This window comes from Phyllostomus hastatus, unplaced genomic scaffold (genome assembly GCF_019186645.2).
Source record: "Phyllostomus hastatus isolate PE091 unplaced genomic scaffold, TTU_PhHast_1.1 phas_contig_159, whole genome shotgun sequence".
NCBI classification, from domain to species: domain Eukaryota; kingdom Metazoa; phylum Chordata; class Mammalia; order Chiroptera; family Phyllostomidae; genus Phyllostomus; species Phyllostomus hastatus.
In genome coordinates this window covers 40,080,000-40,102,222 of record NW_025333640.1, presented here as the reverse complement: position 1 = coordinate 40,102,222, position 22,223 = coordinate 40,080,000, and the positions used below count along the sequence as shown (strand labels likewise).

Genomic DNA, 22,223 nt, shown 5'->3' with positions numbered 1-22,223 from the left:
CAGCCAGGACTTGGAGAAAGTTGACGCTCTTCAGAACTATTCATAAGAGGATAAAATGGTCTCAGGGTTTCCATGGTTTAGGTGGGTCCGGTGGTGTGTGTCCCCGTGTCAACTCCTTGAACAGAAGAGCTGGATTTCAACCCTGCCGGTGACCTTTCCTGGCTTCTCCGTGTCACGTGGTTTCCGTAGGAGCATTTGCTACGCAGGGGCAGAGAGAGGGGGACAGAGGTTGTTTCTAAAACATTCCGGTTCAGACGGAGACGGGCCGTGCTTGTGATTCAGCCCTGGGTGACAGGTGGAGGCGCATTTCAATGACAGCCTGCTCGGTGCGGGAGACAGACACTTCTGGACACAGCGCAGGGAAGGTCAGAAGAGAAAGAGATAATGTCAGCCCATGTTTTCCGACTGCTGATCGGGGAGTCGGTACAGAAGCTACGGCACCAGCAGCAAAACAGACATAAAGCAACAGGGTGGGAGGAGGAGAAGGAGGGCCGGAAAGAGGCAGGCTGGAGGGGAACACAAGCCAGCTCTGTCACGCTGCGTCCTCGGGCACGTGCCCCGCGGCGGGGGCTCTGCGCACCCCAAAGCGGTCTGGGCCGAGAGCCGTGTCCAGAGAACCCCCATGGCACCTCATCCCAACACCCGGCAACACATGGGCGCAGCGCACTGACCAGCTACCTGCTGACCTGCCGAAGATCAGTGATGGAATCGTAAGCCATTTCCTTCGCGCCCACAGTCAGAGTTTCCTCCAACTCTACTTCTGTGGTTCAGAGGCCGCTCTGCCCGGGACCTTCTCTGACCGCCCTTGTTTCGGAGACCATCCGCTCACCCCTCGTCACCTTGTTATCTTTCTTTGTGGCCCTTGCGGCTCCCTGTTCTAGTCTGGGTCCTCTGAGAAGCAGACGCCAGGATGGGGCTCGACCTGCAGAAGGGTTGTTGGGAAAGCTGTGCACATGAGAGGAACATGGGGAGAGAGTCAAGAGACCGCCCACGGACGTGTTCCAGGCATGGGCTGGTCTAGACATAGATGCGTTCCAGGAAAAGGCTTGTGTAGACACGGGCGCGTCCTAGACCTGGGTGCATCCTAGACGTGGGCGTGTCCCAGATGTGGGCGTGTCCCAGACCTGGGCATGTCCTACATGTGGGCGTGTCCTAGGCGGAAGTGCAGTCCCGGGAAGATTTTGTCAAGGCAGTGGGGGGCGGGGATCCTTGAGTAAAGTCACCCGCAGGAGAGGCCTACATTTTCCAGAAACAGGTCTGCCCTAACATCACCGCCATCATGGTCAGTCGCTGGCTGGAAGCAGGCTGGGGAATGCAGGCCTTGGCGAGAATGTGCCGCTGGCAGTCAGGGAGCGCAGAGCTGGGGATCTCCCCCCGCCCCCCCCAACGCCGATCGTGTGGCTGAAGATCTGTGGGGGTCGTGGCTGCGGCTCAGGACGCACGAGCACGTGGTGATTCCTTTACTGTCCGCCTCACCCGCCAGGTGCACTCCCTCCGAGCGCAGAGCCTTGGCCTCGCCCTTGGCTGCTGCGTCCTCTGTGCCCGGTGCCCCGCGAAGAACCATAAAAACCTGTGAAATAAGCAGATGCATCTGAATTATGGGGACAATACTAGGATCTATCCTAAACACCCTGCACGATAAAGCACGTTGCCCAGTCCACAGCAAGGGCTTGATAAAAGTGACTCACTCTTGCTAACACCGTAAAAAGTATCGGCATCGCACAGGAAGAAGGCAAAGGCACTCGGCTACATTAGAGGTCACACTGGCATCGCTTTGGGCTGCACAGGCTCGGCCCTGACCTTCAGCGCACGCGCATCGAAGCAGCGAGAGCATTAAATGCAGATGAACTCAGGACGACAAGGACGGCCTGACTGCCGTCTAGGGTATGCCTGAGCTTTTGCTCCGTTCTCCAGACTCCGGTTGCCACGGAGAAAGCCTGCCCAGGATCTTGCTGAAATGTTATGTCTTGTGGCCATTCGTGTATTTTCCAGGTCACTGGAGAGTTAAAAAAAAATCAGCACACTTTCCTCAATCAGAATGCCCTGCCCCTCAGAAAATGCCACACTCTCAGGAGACAGTTCCCCGGAACTGACTTTTTAAAACTGAAACAGCTGGTTTTTTTTTTTCCATTTAAACACCTGTCAGTAACACTTCCAGCGAAGAACCCATTGCACTGGGGTTGCAATGAGCTGGTGCAACCCTCTCCAGTGCACAGTGACAAAACAGCCACCCGAGCCCCTTGCTCTGGGGGTTTCCTTTCTGCCTACAGAATTCGGCACCTGGAAATCGTGTCCAAGGAAGGGGGGGGGGATTCTTCTGTAGAGCACTGGGAAATTCACCTGCACACAATACCCGTTTCTTCTTTTCCGCCTTACCCTGAGGGAGCAGGCCGCACTACTCTCCAATTCCCACGCTCAAGCTGAATTTTAAAGCTCGGTTCCTAACACCCACTTAGCTTCCTCTCTCCCTCTGTGCACCTGGGGCTGGCCAAGACCCCGCGGTGTGGCTGACGGGCCGAGGGCCCCAGGGCTCCTGCGCCCCACGGCCTCCAGCTCAGGACCTGCTCAGGGACTCCTGTGGAGTCAAGCGGACCATGTCTAAGAAGCACCTGCTTTTCTCCTGACTCACAGACAGAGATGTGAACACAGGATATGATTCATCACAGTCAGCACCCTCACGAGCTCATCGAAATCCATCAAAAACATATTAAACTTATAAGGCCATGAGCTGAATGTGCGCTCCCCGAAAATGGGTATGCCGAGGCCCTACCTCCCCACAGGATGGTATTGGAGGCGGGGCCTATGCGAGGTGAGAGGTCAGGAGGGTGCCGTCCTCGGGAGCGGGACAAGAGACCCCGAAGAGCCCCTCCCCCTCCCCCACAGGAGGCCCCATGCGGCAGCCCTCTAGGGACCTGGCCGAGAACTCTCGGCAGACGCCGGCTCTGCCGGGGCCGTTGTTTCGGACCTCCCAGCTCGCGCAGCTGGAGGGAGCAACTGTGTGCTGTTCACGGCAGCCTCCGAGCAGACCACACGGAGAGCTTCCCGCGCTGTCAGATGCTTGCATGTGTAAGTGTGTCAGTTATGGTCTGTGCCCCGATGGTCAGACCGCTCCTCACTCTTCCATCTGTGCCGCTCTATACCCCGACGCTTGCTCATGTCCCCGGTTAGCACAGCGAACGGGTGTAACTGCTCTGGGTGTAACAATAAGGGAAGAACACGTCACTGTTTTGCCAAATACAACCTGCTGATACTATGTTAAGGGAACAGTGAAACCCTCCTTTGGCTGAAATAAACAACCCCGGGCTCAGAATGGAAGAACTTTAGAAATAGACACTCTCTTAAAATACCCTAGACCAGCCCCCGCGATTACAGAATGGAAACTCAGAAGAGTGAAGTCGCTAGTCTGATCTCACACGCACGTCTAAAACCTGGGCCCACGATGCACTTCTGGTCCCACCCTCCCCTGCACTAGCCCCTCCTGCCTCCTGCCTCCCGCCCCCACCCACACCGCCCGCCACAGGGCACGGCCACACCCCCTCTGGGGACACACAGTAGGTAACACCCGTCTGGACGTGGCTGTGTGTCACCTGCGGGCCGACTTCATTCACCGCAGGGCAGCGAGGCTGAGTCGAGAGGGCTGATGCCAGGACAGTGTTTAGGCCTTTTCCTCGAAGCTGGAAGTTTTATTTCCTCCGTGAAACACTGTCTCAAACCAAAAGGGATCCTCTTGCTCAAGGGGTAGGGACTAAACACCCCGGCTGGACTGCCTCGGTGGCTAAAAACCTCCTGCTCTGGGTCCCCGCCTCACGCGGCAGCTGTGTTCCCCGGGAAGGGGCCCAGACAGCGGCCCAGGTGGCTGTGCTCCGCCCCCGGTCCCGCGCGACAGAATGAAGCAGAACGCAGCACCCGAGTCCGTGGCTCCCAGGGACAGGGCTGGTCCGCGAACGTCTGATCAGCGCTGCCTGCCGCGGGCGCAGGACCACGTCGACTCGCGGCTCCCTCCGGGCTGCAGGCCGCCGTTCTGCCTGCGGGGGGCGCTGTTTCCCAGGAACCCGTCAGCTTCCTTTGCAGCCGCTGCCATCGCATTGGAACGACTGGGACGGATTCGATAAGGGGAGTTCTTGTGAAGCTGAAGAATTTGACACAGGAGGACAAAACTTGGACCAAACAATTCAATCTGAAAGCTTTGATTTTTAAAATGCACGACAAGGCTTTCACATGCATTGCAGGGATATGGTTTGCCAAGAGTTATTATTTTTTTTTCCAGTACCTTTCCAGGCATAGCGTTTGTTTCACAGAGGGGGGAAAGACTGGGGAGAAATAAGCTGTTAAGAATGAGAAATAAACTCGGAACTTCTGCCTTTATGTACACGTATCATTCTTGGGAGTATTTCTATCACTGAGTACTTTCCAACAGCTTTATTCCTCTATCAGAAAAACGCCTGATTTCCCTCCTCTCTTCCCACCACGGAGTGCATTTCAACAAGGAATGTCAGCTGGAAGACAGGGCGCCCTGAATATTTCCGTCGCCCTGGCAAAGCAGTGGGCTCTCCAGGGCAACTGCCCCGGCTCGGGCTCCGGGCTGCAGCCAACGCGCCTCGGGCAGAGGACACGGCGTTATTTTCCTGTTGTATTCTTAAAGAGCTGCTTTAAAAACCAGCCTGTCCGAGAAGTCAAGGTGTGTGTGTGTGTGTGTGCGTGTACTGCCACGGAGGCTTGTGTCTGCCAGGTCCCCGAGGGGTGGGAGGACAAGCATGGTGAATCCCCAAACACCATGGTGTGTTCCATCGAGCCCGAGGCCCAGCCCGGGCAGCAGGACTCCGAAGGAGCCAGTTTGCACTTGTGAAATGCTCTGGACGTCTTCCTCAGCGCCCCCCGCCCCCCGTCTCTCAGCAGCCCCCCCCACCCCCCGCCATGGTCCCTCGACCTTCAGAAGGCCACAGAGCTGTCAGTACTCGAGTACAGAAGAAGTGTCACCGCACTTTAAGGAACAGGACTGACTGTTTCGGGGACAGTGTTTCCCGGCAGGCCGGCGGCGTGTGTCCTGGAACGGGGCCACAGGCCCGGTTCAGCCGCCCGGTGTGGCCTCGGGCGACCTCGCCTCCCGGAGCGGCGCCGCTCAGAGCAGGGAGGGCGTGCCGCAGACGGGCCTCGGAGGCCCTTTTGGTCCCTGCGGTTCCACGGGACCGGACACGGGAGCTAAGCCGCTGCAGACGGCGCTCTGTGAAATACTGCAGGGAGCCGTTCGGGCCCTCGCAGCCTTCACGTCTGGGTGTTTAGGCGAGTACCTCCTGCCCACTCCTGCTTGCTGACGCCCCACGGCCGTGGGCAGGCCGCGTGACCTTGCACTGGCCCACGGGGTGACGGGGTCGCGAGGTGAGCGACAACCACCTCACCCTGTCCTGCTCACCACGCAGCGTCTGAACCAGGAGAGGACATGATGGCCCCAGACCACACAGCAGGCTGAGTGTGAAAGCCTGTTTTTATTTTTGGAGCCTCGTTTTTTTTTTCCGCAGCTGATAACAGAAGTGCGCCGTGAACTCTGGGCGCTGTGGATGGGCCCGCTGGGAGATGACAGCGGGTGACAGCGCCCTCGGATGAGGGCCCACGCGGGGGAAGCCGCGGTTCAGGTGCTGACAGAAACACGCCTTCCTGTTGCCGACCACTGACCTCACGGAGGCCCCCGCGTTTCCGATCGCAGCCCAGCGGGGCTCGGGCCACGGGCGTCTGCGCATGTCTGTCCTTTTGATCTCGTTTTCAGTGTTCCGCCGGTACTCTAGTCTCCCTAGCTCTGAGTCTCTTTCTCGTTTGTATCTATCCGACCACTGCTTTATAGTATATGCAAGATTTCACGTTCTCTTTACTTTTTGGAGTCTGTACTTTAAGTAATCCTTGGCAGGATGAGGTGCAGTTGGGTTGGCTAGCCTAATATTTACCAGGCCTCCAAAAACTGTTGAGAGAACTGAGTATTTTTAGGTGGCAAACACAAGATGTTTGCAAAGTGAAGCAGTCTTATGGGAGAGAGAATGCTGATTTCCGTGGGTGCAAAGGACAGAAGTAGGACTGCTGTGTGGCCATTACTGGGAAGCAGATCTAACGCATTGTCATGAAAATTTCTTAACAGTTAAAGAAATCTTAAGGATTTCTAGCAAGAAAATCCTTTTATAGCAAAAGGCATTTTATCGTGAAAGGCCACCCACAGAGCACCAGGTTTTCCAGCCTTACTGTCACCATACTGAAACAGAGGTTGGGGACAGTTCTTCGGGGGAGGGGAGGCTGGACCGGATGGCATCCCAAGGCTCCCGCATCGCCGAGGCCGCAGTAACACGCGTACCACGCAAGGAAGACGACGCACAGACTCGCGGGGCCTCGCGTCCTCCCCGAAGCCGGCCGAGGCCACAACAACAGCACTAATGGCCGTAATGACACAGCCCAGGTCTTTATAGTGGCTTTTATCTGGGGCCCAATCAAAGACGCCCGGGATAAGTATGGTTTCTCATCCCAGTTTTACAGATAAGAAAATTAGAGTGTTCCAGAGTGAAATAACATGAGGGGTGATGGAATCACTCAGGCTCACACGTCAGCGGGAAGCAGGCAGTCCCCCGGTGAAGCCGGCAACTGTGGTTACCTAACGCATGGTGACCGGTGACATGCCACGGGTATTGAACTTGACCTTCTGCTGCTTAACAGAATGCTGTGCTGCCAAGCCTTGAGGAGCCCAGCGAACACGACTCTCGAACTCCCTGTTTTATACGAGGACACAGGACCCTCAGGGACCCCTTCTCTCATCTGCCCCCCACACCCACCTTATTCTTTCAGACCAGCTGCTCAGCGGCGAGGACACCGCCACAGGCCGCTCTGAGTGCATGTCTTCACAGCATTGCAATCAGAGAAAACAGGGATCTTTCCTGCAAGTGGTAATTTGGAAACTCCTGGGCAAGGGTGCCAATGAGCCCCAGTCACTTCGGACCCGTCACTGTGGCCAGAACAAGGGGGAACAGCCCACTGGCAGTTTCGCCGGGGCCGTGGCTGTGTGGTCTGGATCTGCTCCTGAAAGCGGAGAAAGACATGGCCCCATCGATATTTTCTCAGCTGAAGGAAATGAAATATATATGAGCCACACTTCCCAGGACACTTTTCCAGCTTTTTTTCAGATATGCACATAAATCAGGTTTCCTCACTTTTTAAGAGATCATCAAAAATATTATAGCTTTATCTCATTGTCGGGTACTGGGGTCCCTCACCACCTTTCCTTCCTGAGCGGTTTTCACCATCCCACGGGCAGCAGTCAGCGTGGCCGTGATATTATCACTGCGCTTCCGGTTGTGACTGCGAGAAGCTGCTCAGGACAGAGGGGCACGGAGCGTGTCTGAGCTCCGACCGCAGGCCGCGGCCTGCCAGGGACATCGCTGGTCACGGCCACTTCTCCCCGGGTGTCTTCACTCTGCTCTCCGAGGAGCTGCACGTTTCAACATTCCAGGAAAAAAGAAAAGAATAAAGGGTCGTCCTGTTACGTGTCCACGCGGTGACCTATTGTAGACACTGATTCGGGGTTGAACGACTCTGTGGATCCCCACTGTGTGCCACCGTGTCAGCTGGACAGACAGAACGAGCGTCAGGCGAGATGCGCCCTTCACGGAACGGGGCGTTCCTCCTGGACCGTGGGGCAGACGATGAGCAAGCAGCGACCCGAACGAGCAGGACCCTCCCGGGCTGTGGTTCACGTGAGGTGGCGCGTCAGCCGCTCCCTGTGCCCCAGGGCAGCGGGGGCTCCCGGGGGCCGAGAAGGTGAAGTCCGACCCGGGGTGCGGAGGCTGAGAAGGGGTCGGCCACCTGGAAACAAATGCAGGGGACGAGCGTCTGTCATTGGCCACCCTTGGCCGCACCGGCACTGTGCCCCGTGTCACTCCCGTGGTGGGGGATGGTCCTGTGCCCGGGAGTGGCGGCCCTGGCCTCTCCCACAGGAGACCAGTAGGGACTCGCCCCACCCCCAGTGCGACAGCGTGTCTGGCCTCTGCCAGCACCGCCCCGGGCGAGAACCGCCGCGCCAGACGGAGGGGGTGGTGGACCAGGGCTTCGGACAGCGCGAGGTGCCGTGAGCAGGCCAGGACGGATCGCCTGCGGCCTGCAGGCCTCCACGAGAATTGGGATTCGATTTTACGCGAGTGGTGATTCTTCGAACAACTTTAAGTTGGGGAATAGCACGTCTCTGTTCGGAACAGGCCCCTGGGGCTCCTGTGCGGGGAGTGGACCCAAACCCGGGAGGACAGGTGGGATCTCGGGCCCAGGGGCAGGGGTCCGGCGTCGCCCGAGCACGAAAGGGGGCTGAAGAGGGAGGTTGGGGCAGAGCCGGGGAGGTGGCGTCCCAACCACCGGCACGTGGGCGTGTGGAGGAGGGAGCGGTGGGCGGTGACGACGTTGTTCCGGTGACCTCGTCGCCGAGTCACGGCCTGAAGACTTCTCCGGAACCGCCCGGGCCGGGCTCCTCTTCCTCCGTAGCTGCCGTCCCCCTACATGTCTTCTGTGCACGATTCCCGATTAATCACCTTGTTCAGGGCCATTCAGAGGCTTCTCATTCGAGCCCCACGTCAGCCTTGTTTATTCCTGTGTCTAAAGATTTGCCCCTGGAGTGACCACGTCTCTTCCTCCACGCCGTCCAGCAGGCCCGCCCGGGCGCCCTGCAGGGCGAGGCTCCCGCCTGCGCTCCCCCAGAACCCCCCGCCCACTTCCGGTCCACTCAGACGTCTCTGTTCTCCAGAAACAAGGATAGGACTTTCCACTCTTCACTCCATCCAGGGAACGCGCCCTTAGCAAGCCTCTGCCCCCGGCGCCGAGCTGCGCCCTGGAAATACGACGACAGAACGCAGACACGGCCCCCGCTTCCCGGGGCCCTCAGTGAGTGAGGAAGCACACCCCCCAGCCTCGCCATCTCCTCCGAGCAGTTTGGGGAGCAGGCGTGTGCCTGCAGCCTAGCCCTGAGTCAGGCCACTGCTGCCGCCTCGGCTGTCTCCCCCGCCCAGCTCGGAGACGGCGCCCTGTGCCTCGCCTCCCGTGAGCACCCAGCTGTGCTCACCTCCCGGCACTGTGTGGTCCCGGCTGCCACCCCGCTCCTCACCGGGGACAGGGCGGGTCCGGCCACAGGGCGGCACGTTTCCCCGAAGCCCGAGTCACGGCCACTCCAGAGTCACGGTGGCCGGTGTGTGAGTGTGGGGCACGGGTGGTGTCAGTGCTGGCCGGGCCGCGGCTGCTCGGGGTGAGGGGGTCTGTGGCACACCACCCCTCCCCCCGCACACGACCCTACGCCACTCTGAGGGGCAGACAACCTTCTTCGTGAATTCGGGTCCACCCAGAACTACTGAGTCCCCGCTTCTACACACCCCGCAAGGACAGACAGCGGTTCTCAGAGGCGATGCACTTAGCACCTCTGCCATGAGCGCCCTCACGACAGAGTGTTCTGGGCACTCCCGCCGTTGGGAATGGCTGACACGGGTTTTACACGCATTTCAAACGCCTCCTCCTGCCCGAGCACGTGGAGTGGTGCCGGCTTTCCTTCTCTCCGTATGTGATTCACACTGACCTTCTGACACTCAGCTGGTGACCCATGACACGTCTGCATTTCAACACTCAGTCCTTAGATGTGCCACGACCTGGCAGGAAGTCTGAAACTGCACGGTTTAAAAAGCGTTCAGCCGGGGTTGAGTCAAACTCTCGAGCAGGGCGAGCCGCGGGGGCATTCTTCTGCAACCTCCACGTGAGGAAGGTGGCGAGTGGGAGCCCGTGACCCAGAGTCCAGGTCGTTCTCTCAGGAGTGGAGGTGGGCCTTGCTCCGTCCGTTGTATTTGCATAGGGATGCTTATGCGACACTGTGAATGTCACAGTAGAAAGAAGCCAAGAAACGGCGAAGGAAGGGCAAGTCTGTCTCGGGTTATGAAAGGCCCCACCGAGGACAGGGGTGTCGGGCAGAGAGACCTGCAGGGTCTGGCGGGGACCCCACCGGATCTCAGGACAGCTAGGAGGCGCCCACGGCTAGTGTGGGGCACACGGGTGAGAACGTAGACAGGGCTAGCCGTCTGGGGCCGGACCCGAGGGGCTGTCCCGCTGCGGGGCGGCCCCTGACAACACCCTGGGCTCCGCAGGGCACCACGGCCCTGTTCTCATGTTGGGGAGAGACTGGGAGTAGAGTGGAGGCTGGACGGGAGGGGAAGCGAACGGAGGCTGCTGCAGTAGTTCGAGGCGGGTGGCGTGCGTCAGGAGGGAGGATGACGGCCTGACGGTCTGAGGGTGAGAGTGCAGATTTAAGAGCGGCGGGTGTGGGACACTTGAAGAGGTAAGAGTCGACAGGAGTTGATAACAGGACTGAGGAAAGGAAGGAAACGAACTACGGGGTGCCTGTGGGTTCCAGAAATAGGGGATGAAAATGGGCTGGGTTCCAGGTTGGGGGGGCGGGGATGGCGTCCATGCGGGCTATGTTGAAGGTAACTGCAGGAAGTCCGAACACAGATGCGGTTGCTTGAAAGGGTGTAACCTGAAGATGCACTGTGCATTTGGGAGTGCGGGGTGCATGGGGCACCTGGAAGGCGGGGCCCTGATGGGGAAGAGACTGCTCATAGAGACAATGAGAATTTTAAACAACTAAACTGGTGACCGTGGGGACTCTCAGGGCACAGCAGGGGAGAGGAGCATGTAATGTGTGGCAGGTAGGGGGTCCGAGCACCAGGAGACAGGGCGCTGGGGAAACTAAGGGGAATTCACAGTGTCATTCTTATCATTTTTTAGATGTAGCATTTTTTATCTTCCTCCTCCTCCTCCAAAAGTTTTAAATCTCTTGAAGGCAGGAACCATGTCTCAAATTTCACTGAATTTCCTTCAGCGCCTAATTCAGTAACAGGAACATAGTAAATGCTCCATCCACTCTCCTTGATTCAGTTTGAAGCACTATTCGCTGCAAGCAACTTAAGATGTTTCTTCAAATAGACTTGCAGTTAGTTACCCATGAGATTACTTAAATCAGTGTTACAATCTGGAGGTCCTACCTGAACCCGCTTTGGAATGAGTTCTGCAACCTTATTTACTACTTAACCGAGACAACGTTAGCACTACAGACAACCGTGGGTTTTTCTTCGGTACTCTTCCTGAGAAACAATTGATTACGAAACCAGGTGTAGCCCAGTTCCCAGGCAGCTCGCAGCGTGTCGCTGGAAACCTGTCCGAAAGCGCGGTAAGGAGGCAGCCACGAGTTTCTTGCCACCATTAGCCACGAACTGGGTCAGCACGCTCATGAGAGCTTTCCTTTTACTAACAGTCGCGGGACCACCGGTTGGGGACTACACGTCCCCGCCAGCAGGTACTCGTCGGGACTCGCCCACAGCTCAAGGGTCTGCGGCCAGAGACCCACGGCCCCCAGGGACCGCCACCCAGCCTCCAGCCCGTGCTGGGCGGATTCGCCTTCCCGAGCTTAGAAAATCCCGGGGGGACGACCGAGGGCCCCGGAAGGATCACCTGCGCGGAGGAGCGCGCCCCTGCCCGCAGCTGCACCGCAGGGAGCCCCACCTACAGCCACCTGGCCCCGGCCCCCCGACCCGGCGGCCGCCTCCCGCCTTCGGGAGATGCTGCGGCCCCTGGTCTCGCGGGATCTCGCGCCCGTCCAACCCCCGCGGGAATACCGCCCGGTCTGGGTCCAGACCCAGGAACTCGGGGCGGGGCGGGGTCAGCTGGGGCGGGCGGGGGCGGGGCCAGCCCGGGGAGGCGGGGCGAGCGCGCGGCGCGGAGGGGCGGGGCTGGCGGGACCTGTTGATCGCAGGTGTCACCGCCCGGACAGGCCCCGGGGGTGTCGGCGTGTGCGCATGCTCCGTGCGCGGGGTCGTGCTCTGAGCGGCGGAGTCCGGCCGTTCGTGCTCCAGTTCCCCGCGCGCTTCGGGGGCGGTCGTGGCGGCGGTCGGCGTGTCAGCCCGGGGTCGGCGCGAGGAGGCAGCGCCGGGCCAGCGGGAGGGAGCCCCGCGGGGGAGGCAGGGCCGAGCGCAGGTAAGTCTCCGGAACTGCTCCCTGGATGGAGACCCAGCGACCTGCGCCGCCCGCGGGCGCCCCCTGGGACGCCCCGGCTCCAGCCCCGCGACCCCGTGCGCCCCCTACTCCCGCGTTTCTGGCCGGGCCCGAGGGGCCGCGCTGACGGTGGCGCTGCTGGGGTGGCGCCGCTGGGTTCGCGGCGGGTGGCGGGAGAGGACCCGAGTCCCTCGGGGGCGCTCGGCGCGGTGGAGGCGGGCGCCTGCCGGGCGCCCCGGCCCGGCCCCCGGGGCCTTCGCTGGGGACCGCAGATGACTGGGTCCGTGAGAAGCTTTGGGCCGGCGCTGGCCGGGTGGTAGGAGTCACAAACAAAGTTAATGTTTAGCTTTGAAACGTTCTCGTACGGGACGTTTAGCGAAGTGTTTTAAGCGTCCTGGCAGAACAGGAAGTACCTGCACAGGTGTCGGAGGGAGGGTCCCCGAGCTGGAGCCGGGCGCTCCGCGCGCGCGGTCGGAGACTGCGTTGTCCCGCTACAAGTTTTCTTTATGGGCGCAGTCTGATTAAGGCTTGCAGAATGCAGAGCAAGGCGCTGTGTCACACAGCGGGGGTTGCCAAATGTTGCTTTATCTGGGGAAAAAAACCCAACCCAGGTCTTTTTTTTTTTTTTAAAGGAATTTTCAAGGCTGTTTTTCGAGGGATGTTTAACAGTAAACTTAGGAAGTTCTTTGTCATGAGGCTCTGATTCACTTTTAGTTCTGGTTTCTAAAGAAAAGCCTTGCTAATTCTCAGTATTTAAAAGGAGTAGTCATCTTACACAACATTCGGATTGAAATGAACTTTTGGCTAAATTGATACTTGTTAGCTTTTTCCCCTATTTTTTTTTTAAGTTCCATGATGATGGTCTAGGCAAAGGTCCTCCTGTTAAAGAGAAATCACACACACACGCACAAAACTTACTTTGCAAAAGTAATATGTGATTTATCTGCCATTGTCATAAGAATTCCAAATAGACTAACTCACTGTTGGTAGGAGTTAATTATAGCCTGAAAAAAAAACAAGTTTTTTGTTTTTGTTTTACATTTTAGAGGATTTTAAAACTGGCTGTTTGGACAATTTGACCAGGTTCGTGGTTGCTGCTCATAAGCCATGGAAGTGATTTATTTAAATTTGTTCCCCAATTAAACTCACTGGTGGCTATGTGTATTCTTTCCTATGGTGTAAAAAACAAGTGCCCAAGGACAGACCTTTCTTTTTCCCCACTACTTTTTGAGAAAAATCTTTTATAAATGCATGGAGATGGTAAATTGTTTATGGAACTTGGTACTAGTAGGCACTCCATTAATATTCCTTTCTCTAGAAGATATTGAAAGTCATTTTTAAAAAGATAGATATTTAATGGGAGACAAGCCCCCTTTTCCACCTAGTTTATTTTTTTCCTTTAAAAAATAAAAGAAAATCACAAAACTCTTACAATTTTTGGTATGTATGGTGATTCGAGATCTTTTCTATTACTTCGTGTCAAATGTTTGTTTTAAACTGTGTAGCATCAGGAAATACGAGTTTGGGACCATATGGTTTAGAAGTCTGTGTCAGCAGGACAAAGACTCGAACTGTGAAAGCCCCGATCTATTTTAAGGGGGCGTACACAGTTCAAAGTCAACACCGGAGTCCTCTTGCCTGAGAGGGCTGTTTCAGGCTCACTCGCCTACCCTTCTGCGCAAGACGTCCCTTCACCCTGCAATTTTCCAGAAATATGTCGGAGATCTATAAAGTGGCAGATGAAGCTGTTCGACAGAGACGTGTCGTTACGGAAACACTCGGGAGATGTTGTTATCCGACAGCTTTAACTATAAGGTGTTTCTTAATTATAGACCCCAGAGAGACAGCCCGCAGCTCGGCAGCTGGCGTGCTGCGTCCACACGCATTCTGGACGGTGTGTGCTGGGCGCGCCGGGCCCGAGAGGCCGTCAGTGCAGCCTCGCATGGCCCAGCAGCCCTTGGATAAGGGGAGGGGTGGGCTAATGCCTGCCATCTTTGCAGAGCCAGCTAGAAACCAGGAACGACGCCCGTGTGAAGTTAGTGTATTATTATCAGTTTTGCACGGAGGTGACGATGTGAGAAGGTTTTGGGTCGCAGCGGATCCACGCGGTAGGGGCAAGGAGTGGACACAGCCTGTGCAACCACAGAGGAAATCTTCAGAGGTCACTTAGACTTTGCATGGCCGTATGACATCCTAAACTTGGCAAGTTATTACACATTTTATTTTTAACAGGAGGAAAATTTGACATGCATAGAGCATTTAGGCAAAAAGTGTCTGTGCTTTGCTTTTTCCAAGTCAACCCGTGTCTTCCTCTGGGGAGTTCTTAAACTGGGCTCCAGAGTTACAACCCTGGCCTGTGGTCAGAGCTGAATAGCAATGTCGTTGACAAATGGGCGGCATCAGGCTGCCGGAAGTCCCCAGGGGCACACCCAGGGGCACACCCAGGAACGCTGGGAACCCCCCCGTGCTTCGCCCACTCTTCTGTGAGGGTTTGTGCTGGGTTGGGTAAAGGGAGGTGTACTGAGTAGCTAAGGGCACCCGGAGACCAGGCAGGCACCCGACGTCTGCAGTGTCAGGAGAGCACTGGGTGGTGGGTGTGCCCCCGTCCCCGCCCCGGGGACAGTGATGCAGCAGCGAGAGTGTCCCCAGACATGGTGACGGCGCCGCCCAGGGAGCATGTTGAGTGCTCTCCTTATGTTCTTGTGGCTGGAGGAATCTTCGTGTCAGTTATGACTTTAAATCATCGTTAAAGCTGTTTGCAGGGATGTTTCTGAAAAGCTTTACGGGTCCTAGCCCCCCGCCCCCCATCTGCAGCTTTTGCTTCCCCCTCTCAGTTAACCCGCGGTCAGCCTCAGCCTGAGGACATTAGATGGAGAACTCCAGAAAGGAACAGTTGGTGAGTTTTCGTCGTGCACTGTGCTGGGCAGCCCGACGTCGCGCCCTGTCCAGTGCGGTCCCGGAGGGTCTCCGCCGCTGGCTCAGCGTCCCCGCGCTGCAGGTGTCCCCTGCCCGCTGGTCACTCAGCCGCCGTCGGGTGTCGCTCCCACTGCTCCGGGACCGCCGCGCTCGCTCGTGTGCTCATCCCCCTCGGTGCACTCAGCAACGCCCCCGAGGCGGGGGAGCAGCGGTGCGGGCAGGCGGGGCGGGCGCACACGCGCACGGAAGAGAAGCGGCGGTGCCCCCTCCGGGTGCGCAGTGAGCGGTGGACCTCCTTGCCTCCCTGGGCTGTGAGGCCGCTGACTCCGCAGTGAGGAGGAGCCCCGCGTCCGTGAGGTCGTGAAGGAGTAACAATGCATGCTGGTTCCCGAGGGGGAGAGCGGGCACGTTCACGCAGTGTCTCCTGCAGTGTGTGACGTCTCTGTTGGTGGTAGTGGTGGTCTTTCACGGGGCCTGACCTACCAGTTAAACTTCACCCGAGGTGAGCTCGTGCAGGAAAAACCGTAGTGGATGCAGCGTTCGGTACTGCCCACAGTTTCTGACATCCACCCCTGGGAGGGGGCGGGGGGCTGGGGTAGGTTGGCTTTTTCTGAATTAAATCTTCCCTGTTGCTTCTGTGCCAACGTCCCAGCGCGCCCGCCTGTTTCGGATGCGTCGCCTCGGGGTTCCAGCTCAGCGCCCCTCCTCGGGTGCAGCCGGCACAGGAGTGCTTACACCCAGCTGGGCAGGGAGCATTCCCAAACAGTGTTGTGTAGAGGAGAACTTTCCACACGTTAAGTTTCCTGAGAGTATGTGTAGCTCGCTACGTGACATTGCTCATTTCCCACTGAGAATGACCCCAAGATTCGGACACCGATGCTCCGTGTGCGGTTTGTCCGGCCCCGCGGAGGCCGGAGGGGCTGCAGTCGGGCCGAGGCAGCGGCGTCAGGAGCTGCGGGAGGATGGCGAGAGGGGTGTGAAACGTCACGTCACATGGCTGCTCCCATGACTCGAATGTCGGCTCGTGTGGTTAAACCGATCTCACACCGCAGCCAGTGCCGCCACTGTTGTCGCACAGGCTCGCGGGTCCAGCGCGCCTGCCGGGTGTCGGGCGTGTCAGGTGCCTGACCGGTCCCTGGTTTGTGACTCCCGCCGTGTGACTCCCGCCGTGACTCCGGGCCCCTTCTGTGTGAGCGGAGACTCCGGATGAGGGCGGCCTGCGTCAGGGGTTGAGGAGCCGAGTCTCTGCTGCGCTCCCGACCCCCGACCCGGGTGGGGGACGTGCCTGGGGCGTCCTGACGCAGCATCGGAGCACGGGTTCCATCTGTGTCGGGGGCCACCAGAACCCCACCGACACTCTTCACCTTGGCTCCCCCGAGACCCCCCGCCTGCACAGTGACCCCGGCCCCTCTCGGCACGCCCCCCCCCCCGCCACCCCCAACACCGTTTTCAGATGAGCCGGCTGTCTGGGTCCTGGGGCGGGGGGGTCGTCCCCCTCTGTGGGGCTGCTACGCGGGCCGAGATCGCCCAGCCTCCATGCCAGTCCACGCCGACCCCGACCTCGCCGCCAGGCGGACAGGGCAGTCCTGGACCCCGAGCGCGGGGCCGTCTCCGGGGGGAACGCTGACTTCAGAGGGCTCGTCAGGGGGGTCTCACTTCACCGCCCGAGTTTCTGTCCAGCAAGCGCTCAGCGAGGACCCGCCGTGTGCTCCAGGGTCTCACCTGGTGGGCCACGCGGACGGGGAGCAGACAGGACAGTGCGCAGACAGTCAGCCCGCGGTGTGCAGCTGCTGCAGAGTAAATGCAGGGGCGGGGAGGAGCAGAGGGGCGAGGGGCGTGGGGGCGTCACCGGGAAGCTGGTTCCTGCAGAGCAGAGCGGCAGGAAGGGCCCAGGGAGAGGCCATGTGGGTGTCAAGGACGAGTGCACTCCGGGCGGAGGAGTGCCGGGCGGCAGAGGCCGCAGAGCGGGGTTTCGCACGGCGTGTTCCGTGATAGCCCTGCAGCCGAGGGCGCAGGCGCCGAGGTGGGGAAAGGGCAGGGAGACCGGCAGGGGTCAGGCGGCGGGCGGGTGAGGCGTGCAGGGAGGAGGCATCTGGCCTCTGGCCCCGCGTCCCATCCCACGGCTTCTGAGCCCCTTGGAGTCTTGGGAAACGGTACGTGTTTCTAGTGTGGGGACGAGGTGCCCGGTGCCAGGCCTCTGGGCAGCCTCAGTGTGGGGCTGGCTGCCCGGGGAACCGGCGTGTGATGAGAGGAGTGGACTTCCAGCCCCCTCCGCCTCCAGGGAGGGGCAGGTGGAGGGCGCTGGGTCAGTCACTGAGGGCCTGTGAGTCTGGGGTGGGGAGCACGGGGGGGTCAGGGCGCGGGAGGGCGCATGTCTGCGGAGGGCCCCAGCTCCCGGCCCTACCTGCGCCCCGCGCCCCGCGCCCCTCTTCCAGCGGGCTGTGCCCGAGTGACATCTCTCCTAGTAAGCCTGAAGTCCAGCCGGTGAGCTGTTCCCTTCTGAGCTCCGTGAGCCGTGCTGGCACGTTCAGGGGGACCGTGGAGGTGGTCGTGGGAACCCCAGTTCGTGGGGTTTTTCCCCGCGCCTACTTTCTGGCTGGACTGTCCGAGCCCACTGTAATCAGACGCGCACACACTGCCCTTGTTCTGGTGCTCTCAGACAGGTCTGTGTTTCCACACCTGTTGTCTCACCAGAACGGGACCTTGCTACGTCCCTGCCTTTCGCCTTTGTCTCAGAGGCCTCCCGCTGTGTGACGTTCCTGTCCGTGGACGCCGGTTTTGTGTCCTTCCTGTCCCACGCGCCTGCCGATGCATCTCAGTCCAGTGCTCTTGCTTCGGGGGCATGGGTTGTCAGTGTTGGCTTTTCAGTGTTTTGTTTGTTTTGTTTGTTTTTGTGTTTAGATGGAAGTGTGTTTGCTTTTAATTTTAGTAGTTGTTGCCAGGTTGCTACAATATAGCCACAGAGTAGCAGGGTGTAGACATTACATTTCACGTCTGTCAACAAGAAAGGAAAGTGCGGGGGGGGGGTGGGCTCCATCCCTCCCCCCAGGGGGTTACTTGTAAGTGTTGCCCCTGGACAGAAACAAAGTAGCTCTGGGTCCCTGTGTGGGTGGTCCCAGATCCCTCCCTCTCCCCCTCCCCCTCCCTTGTCTGGGGTGTCGCTGGACTCACTCCCATGCTGAACGACAGAGAAAGGCCATGAAGCCGTCAGAGAGTGGAGAAGGGTCGTGGGGGGAGGTTTGGTGGAAACCACGCACGAGTTTCCGGTAGTTTCTCCCAGTGGGTCCACCTGGAACGTGCCACTGCTTCGGCGTCACGTTGTGATGACATGTGAATGTCGCCCACCAGGAGGCTCCTGAGAGACCCGGGCTTTTATCGGTGGTCACACGGGCACCCTCTGTCTAGGACGGATCAAAATCCCAGACTTGCGGAAGGGAAGCAGGTGTCTGGGAGACGCCACTTTGTCTGCGTGGTCCGGTGCTGTGACCCGCCTTGCCAGTCCTGTGTTACTGCAACACTGTCGTGATGCTGTTGTCACGATGCTGTTGTCGACCGCATTCCCTGCGCCATTGCCACCTGTGCGTGACGTCTCCTACACCTGGAGGTCTGCGCCTCCTCGCCCCTCACCTTTTCCGTGACGGGTGCTAACACCAGGCGGCTTGCTTTCTGCGGTGGTTGGTGTGACAGTGACATTTAAACGTTTTTAATGACGAACCGTGTTTTCATTCTCGTACTTTAGAACATTAGCTCTAATCCTTCTATGAGTACATGGTCAACGTTTTAAATATGTGTCCGGTGTTCACGTTCCAAGAGGAAAGCAGGGGATTCTCGATTGGCTTTCACCTTCACGTGCACGTTTTTCTCTGTCGCAGAGGTGCCTCGCGGCCACACGGACACGGAACTCGGAGTCGCGCAGTCACCGGAGAGGGGCTGCCTTTCTTGGGGAGAGACCGCCAGGAAGACGGCGGCCGGAGGACCAGCCACGCGCCCGCAGGACTGATGGCCGGAGCTTGAAAGACGATGACTTATCCACCGACGTTACTTTCAGCAGCTTGGGAAAACCTCTTTCATTTCAGTCTGTACAAATCTCTTCTAAAATTTAACACGTAAAAATCTCTGAGGCCGTGTTTCAAATGGCCGCCCCTAGTTTCCCACGCTGGACGTTCCCGCGCCCCGTTCTCACGTGAGGAAGTCCGCAGCCCGGACGGCGGCGGCCGTGGTTGTGATGGGCGGCGGAGAGTCTGAGTGGGCAGGCCCAGACGCCCCCCGGTTCCCGGGAGACAGCACGGCGGTCTAGAGCGGCCGGCTCTCATTCATGCGGACGCCGCCGCCGCCGCGCGCGGGCATGGCGTGGGTGCGGTTCCTGCGGAAGCCCAGCGGCAACCTGGCGAGCTCGTACCAGCCGGGCAGCGTGCTGTCACTGGCGCCCACCAAGGGCCTGCTGAACGAGCCGGGGCAGAACAGCTGCTTCCTCAACAGCGCCGTGCAGGTGAGGCCGCGTCTGTCGCCCGGGCGCCAGGTGCTGTCCGGGGGTGGGGGGGGTGGGGGGGTCTCTGCCAGTGGTTCTTCGCCGCGCCTGTTGGGAATAAAGTCACCGCCGGCGGGAAGGAGACTTTATCATCACTTGTAACGGTGGGGGAATGCTGGGCGTTCGGTTATCAGAGCTGACGGCATTGTTTTTTCCCAACAGAATCATGTTAGTATGACGTAAAAGTACCGTTTGATTTATGATGATTACTTAGGACACTAAGGTTGTTTGTAAAATAATCTTGTTTTGAATCAGCTAATCTACCCCCTGCCCCCTCACACACTTTTTAACAGAGGAGAGCGGGAGGGGCGGGGGGGGGGTGCTCCCCGCAGACAGCCTGAGTTCTCGGGTGAAAGGAGACGGCGGTGTCTGGCCTGGGCACTCCCTCCCGCCTTCCTCCCTCCGCCCCGCGGAGCAGTGCCCGAGCCCCCGGACCCCCGGCGTCCTCACCCGGGGGGTCAGTCCGCGCTGCTGCAGCCCCCGTGGGAGCCCCCATGACGAGCGAGCGTCTGCCCCGCGCTCTGTCTCGGGGGCGCGTCCTCTCCGGCGTCTGACGCAGCGCCGCTCGCCGGCTCTGGGTTCCGTGGGACCCCGTGTCCCCCCACCACCGCTTGGGGCGAAGAGGACGTACAGCCCTGGGGAGTGTTCTGTTGACCCTAGAACACACCTTGGAAGAGTTTGTCCCGGACACACCCGTCCACACGGGTGTTCCAGCGCTGTTCTCCCCGCGGAGGGAGACCTGGGGCGGGGAGACCAGTGTCGGCGGGCGGGCGAGCTCACCCGTGAAGTGAGCACCGCCGGGCGCCCAGGCTGCGGACTCGGGCGCGCGCTCTCGGTCGCCCTCTGTGGGGGGGGGGGAACCGAGGAGCCGTTGAGTTGGGAGGGTGTGGATGCGCGCACGGCGTCTATCCCGGTTCTTCCCCGGCCGGGAGGCCCCGCTGCATCCAGTGCTGTGACGCGTGTGCAGGACGATGCTCGTTGAGTGACCCGGGACCCTCGTCCACCCGGGGCCTGGGAGCCACTGCTTCGTGTACTGCTTTGTGGTGCCTGCTGTTACGGTGGTCCCTCGGGCTGCCCCTCCCTTGCTGCCATGTGGGCAGCCCCAGCCCCCTCTTCTTCGGGGACCACCCGCCTCGGCTCCCCCCAGCCCCTCGCCCGCCCCTGTCGGCTGCACCCCGGCTGCAACTGCCGTTGTGCTTCCTCTCGGAACTCCAGCTCGTCCCCAGGGCCACAGTCGCTGCCTCCCCCGTGCCCCCACCAAGCCCTCCAGTCGGCTCCCCAGGTCCCCGCCCCTGGGGCGTCCTCGCCCGAGGAGCGCGTGTGTCTTGCTGCACGCACGTTTGTCCGGTGTTCACGTGCGAGTCGGCAGGAGCCACGCCCCCATCAGCTGCTGGAGGCGCCCTCGCTGCGCGCGGCCACGTGGGCCCTGCTGCTGCTGCTGCTCTCTCACCGTGCGCCTCCGCGCACGTCCACGGGGTGGGCGGAGTCGTTAGTCCCCGCCCCCAACCGCAGCTGGAAGGACGCGTGGGTCGCTCGTCCCGGAGAGTGAAGTCTCACCCTCCCTTTGTCTCTCCCCACACCTCTGTGCCCCAGGTGCTGTGGCAGCTGGACATCTTCCGGCGGAGCCTGCGCGTGCTGACCGGGCACGTCTGCCAGGGGGAGGCCTGCATCTTCTGTGCGCTGAAGGTAACCGCGCCCCGCCCTGGGTCCTGGGCGCCCTGGGCCCGGGACGCCTTCCCGCAGGGGTTCCCGCAGGGGTGTGGCCCCGCCTGAGGGCGTGTTTGATTTATGGGACACAGTCCACCGTCTCGTGTGTCATGGAAGTTCATCGTGGAGTGATTTACAGTTTTGAAGATGAACTCGTAATGTGTGGCTTCTTCGGGTTCATGTTTTCATTTTTCACTTTCCTAGGACAGTTAGTGTCTAGATGGCACACAGTTGTTAGGAACATTAGCTTTTGTATTATTTTGAAATTATTTTAACAAGTGGTTTTTGAGCTCCTGCTGGCTCCTGGTCGCCGAGGAAACAGCAGTGAACGAGACTGGTGCCAACCCGATTCCCGGCGCTCACAGGCCCCTGGGGGAGGAGACGCGAGCGAGAAAGGTAGAGAGGGCGTCAGACGCTGATGGCTGCGAGAGAGGAGCCAGCCGGGAGCGGGGCGCCTCACTGAGAGTGACTTTGACATTATGGGCTGGGCGGGGTGACCGCGTGGGCGGAGCCTCCAGGCAGGTGGGGGGGGGGCCCAGGTGGGCGTGGGGTGCTGCCGCCTGGGGAACCAGCCCCAGCGGCCTGGTGAACGAGGTGGGGCAGGGCGCGGGGCCCAGGTGAGGTGCGTCCTGGTGGTTGGGATGTGTCTGCAGGGCCCCCGCGCTCTTCCCGTAAGCGGGGCCAGCCCGGTCCCTGCGTGGGGCTGGCCTCTCTGACTGGTTCCCACCGGGCACAGGGCGGCGGCCCCCGGGCTGCAGGCGTGAGGGGAGCTTCCTAAGAAAGGTGCTGGAGCCCCACCCGGCTCCATCCGTCCCGCGGTCACCCCAGAGGCGGTGCCATCCGGTGAGGAAGCCAGGCTGGCCCGAGGTCCTGGCCGACAGGCAGACGGGCAGCCACCGGGTGTCAGTGAGCGGCCCCCAGACGAGCCCAGGTCCCCGGGGAGTCAGCGTGCGGCCGGGCGGCTGCCCTCCCCCGCAGGGCAGGCCTGTGCTCTGGGCTGGGTTTTAGGGGCCGAGTGTCGGGGCTCTTCGTG

General features: G+C 59.8%; 1 protein-coding gene across 1 annotated transcript in view; it reads left to right on the top strand.

The window, feature by feature from the left end:
- The first annotated feature begins 11,794 nt into the window (after positions 1 to 11,794).
- The window catches only part of USP53 (ubiquitin specific peptidase 53), a 34,384-nt gene continuing 23,955 nt past the window's right edge, over positions 11,795 to 22,223 (top strand). Inside the window, exons 1-3 of the mRNA XM_045831288.1 lie at positions 11,795 to 12,021; positions 18,828 to 19,444; positions 21,077 to 21,169. Coding sequence (XP_045687244.1) covers positions 19,271 to 19,444; positions 21,077 to 21,169 — 267 coding nt within the window. The 5' untranslated portion in view covers positions 11,795 to 12,021; positions 18,828 to 19,270. The remainder of the gene's footprint in view (positions 12,022 to 18,827; positions 19,445 to 21,076; positions 21,170 to 22,223) is intronic.